Source organism: Lipotes vexillifer, unplaced genomic scaffold (genome assembly GCF_000442215.2).
Source record: "Lipotes vexillifer unplaced genomic scaffold, Lipotes_vexillifer_v1.1 scaffold426, whole genome shotgun sequence".
In the NCBI taxonomy this organism is placed as follows: domain Eukaryota; kingdom Metazoa; phylum Chordata; class Mammalia; order Artiodactyla; family Lipotidae; genus Lipotes; species Lipotes vexillifer.
The window spans coordinates 789,193-791,302 of record NW_006779491.1 but is presented as its reverse complement, the minus strand read 5'-3'; the positions used below and the strand labels follow the sequence as shown (position 1 = coordinate 791,302).

The 2,110-nt window shown below is 49.9% G+C and overlaps 1 protein-coding gene across 1 annotated transcript in view; it reads left to right on the top strand.

The window, feature by feature from the left end:
* The first annotated feature begins 66 nt into the window (after nucleotides 1-66).
* The window catches only part of VKORC1L1 (vitamin K epoxide reductase complex subunit 1L1), a 59,745-nt gene continuing 57,701 nt past the window's right edge, over nucleotides 67-2,110 (top strand). The window contains exon 1 of the mRNA XM_007452655.1: nucleotides 67-275. Coding sequence (XP_007452717.1) covers nucleotides 82-275 — 194 coding nt within the window. The 5' untranslated portion in view covers nucleotides 67-81. The remainder of the gene's footprint in view (nucleotides 276-2,110) is intronic.

Genomic DNA, 2,110 nt, shown 5'->3' with positions numbered 1-2,110 from the left:
CGGGCGGCGGCGGCTGAGGTGGAGGCGGAGGGAGGCGGCGGCGGCGGCGAAGGAGGCGGCGGCGGCGGCGGAGGGGGGAAGATGGCGGCGCCCGTCCTGCTGAGAGTGTCGGTGCCGCGTTGGGAGCGGGTGGCCCGGTATGCAGTGTGCGCCGCCGGGATCCTGCTCTCCATCTACGCCTACCACGTGGAGCGGGAGAAGGAGCGGGACCCCGAGCACCGGGCCCTCTGCGACCTGGGGCCCTGGGTGAAGTGCTCTGCCGCCCTTGCCTCCAGGTAGCCCGGCTAGGGGGAGCGGGCCGGGAGCGGCCGAGCGGGGCGAGGGCGGAGGTTGGGGGTTGGGTGCGCGCGGCGGGAGCTCGGGCCTGGGGGGCGGCGGGGATCGGGCCGCGAAGGGACCGACGGCGCCGTGAGCCTGGCCGGGAGCCTCGGCCGGGGCCGGGGGGCGGCGGCCGGGGTGGGGCGGCCCGAGTGCAGGCCGCCGAGGCTGAGGTGGCGGGGCCGCGAGACCGGCAAGGAGGGATGAGGTGGCAGAGTGCAGCCGCGAGGCCGGAGCGGACCGGGGGCAGTTGGACAGGCTGGGGCCGGGCTCGGAGGGAGCAAGCGGGGTTCGCGGAGGGTGGGTCCCGGCTGGCTTGACAGATTTCGTGGTTCTTGCCCGGGGAGGCGAGTCGGGGGTGTGGGAGCCTGCCCGAGGGAGCCATGAGGTCAGTGTCCACCCCTCGTCAGGGGTCGCTGCTGCTGCCCAAGGCTGTACGGCCGGCGTGGGCTCGGGGTTTGCATTTCCCACTGTCTTCCCGGTGCTAGGACAGGTGTTTCCGTGGTCAGGCCTCTTTGTACTCTGTAGCGCTAATGAGGATTTGCAGACTTCTTGAGACAGTGACATTTGCGGGCAAACAAGAATTTGACCCTACTCTGGAAGGAGATACCTGCACTTAACATATCTGATTTCTTGGATTCCCCCTCGTATATTTCAGTGTGCCCGCGAGGGGGGAATGGCCTGAGTTTGGATCTGGTCTAAGCATAATTTGAGTAAAATACGAGTATGTCATGTGTAATGATGATGTTTGGGGCATTAGGGTGCCTTTTGGACGTTGTTGGTTATTATAATGGTATACCCACCGAAAATACACGCATTGCTAAACTGGAGGGATTGGTTTGTTTTACTGATACTTTTAGGTTTTTTAAAATGTTGTAGTCGATTTATCTGTTACACTTTATTTTCTGCATTAGATTTTTCTGGGTAAGTTACTTTGAAAAAAAGAGGAATTTACATCTTAAAGGTGGCTGCTCTTTTTTTTTTAATTGAGGAGGGTTCATTTTTTAAAAGTAGAAATAGTGAAGGAAATTATTTCACAATTGATAAGTTATAATTTTAATAGAGACATACTATGCCTAATATTTTGAGTTTGTTAACAGTAGTCACGTTTGAGCAGTTTCTTCCTTTCATATTGATCTGTAAATTACTAGGTAGACAGTAATGTATAGCTCACTAGTTTATTTTGACCTACATATTGGTGATTACATGAACGACCTAGCACTGGAGTTTGTCTTGTTACTATTTACAAATTTCAGGCTGCTGATCTTTTCCACTTAGACAGCCTTCTTGGTGAGCCACGTACTCTTTCTCATTTGCCCTTAAACCAAAATCCTGTAGCTTTTTAGTGGAAAAATAGTCATTATTATTGCTACATTAGACATAATGTGTTTAAAATGTAGATACCAGTTAACTGTTAAAATATGTCAGTGTGACAAAACCTCACATTTGTTGTTGGGTATTTTGAACCAAGTTAATAGACCTAATAGGCTCTCAGATATCCTTTGAGAATCACTGAGTGTATTTTATACAAACATTTTTATATTATTTTCACTATCCATTGGAAAGGACTTTTATATTTAAAGTACCTTGCACCCAAAGTTAGCTAACTAAATATATAATGAAAAGACTAAGCAGCAGTGTATTTCAGGTATTTGAAAAAAGGAATAAAAATAACTTTTGATATTAGATTAATATGGAATTTAAGCAGAATTATTACCAATTTTAGCTTTTGGAAACACTGTAGTCTATCATAAATTTAACTAGACCTTTTAACATTTGGACTTGGAAAGAG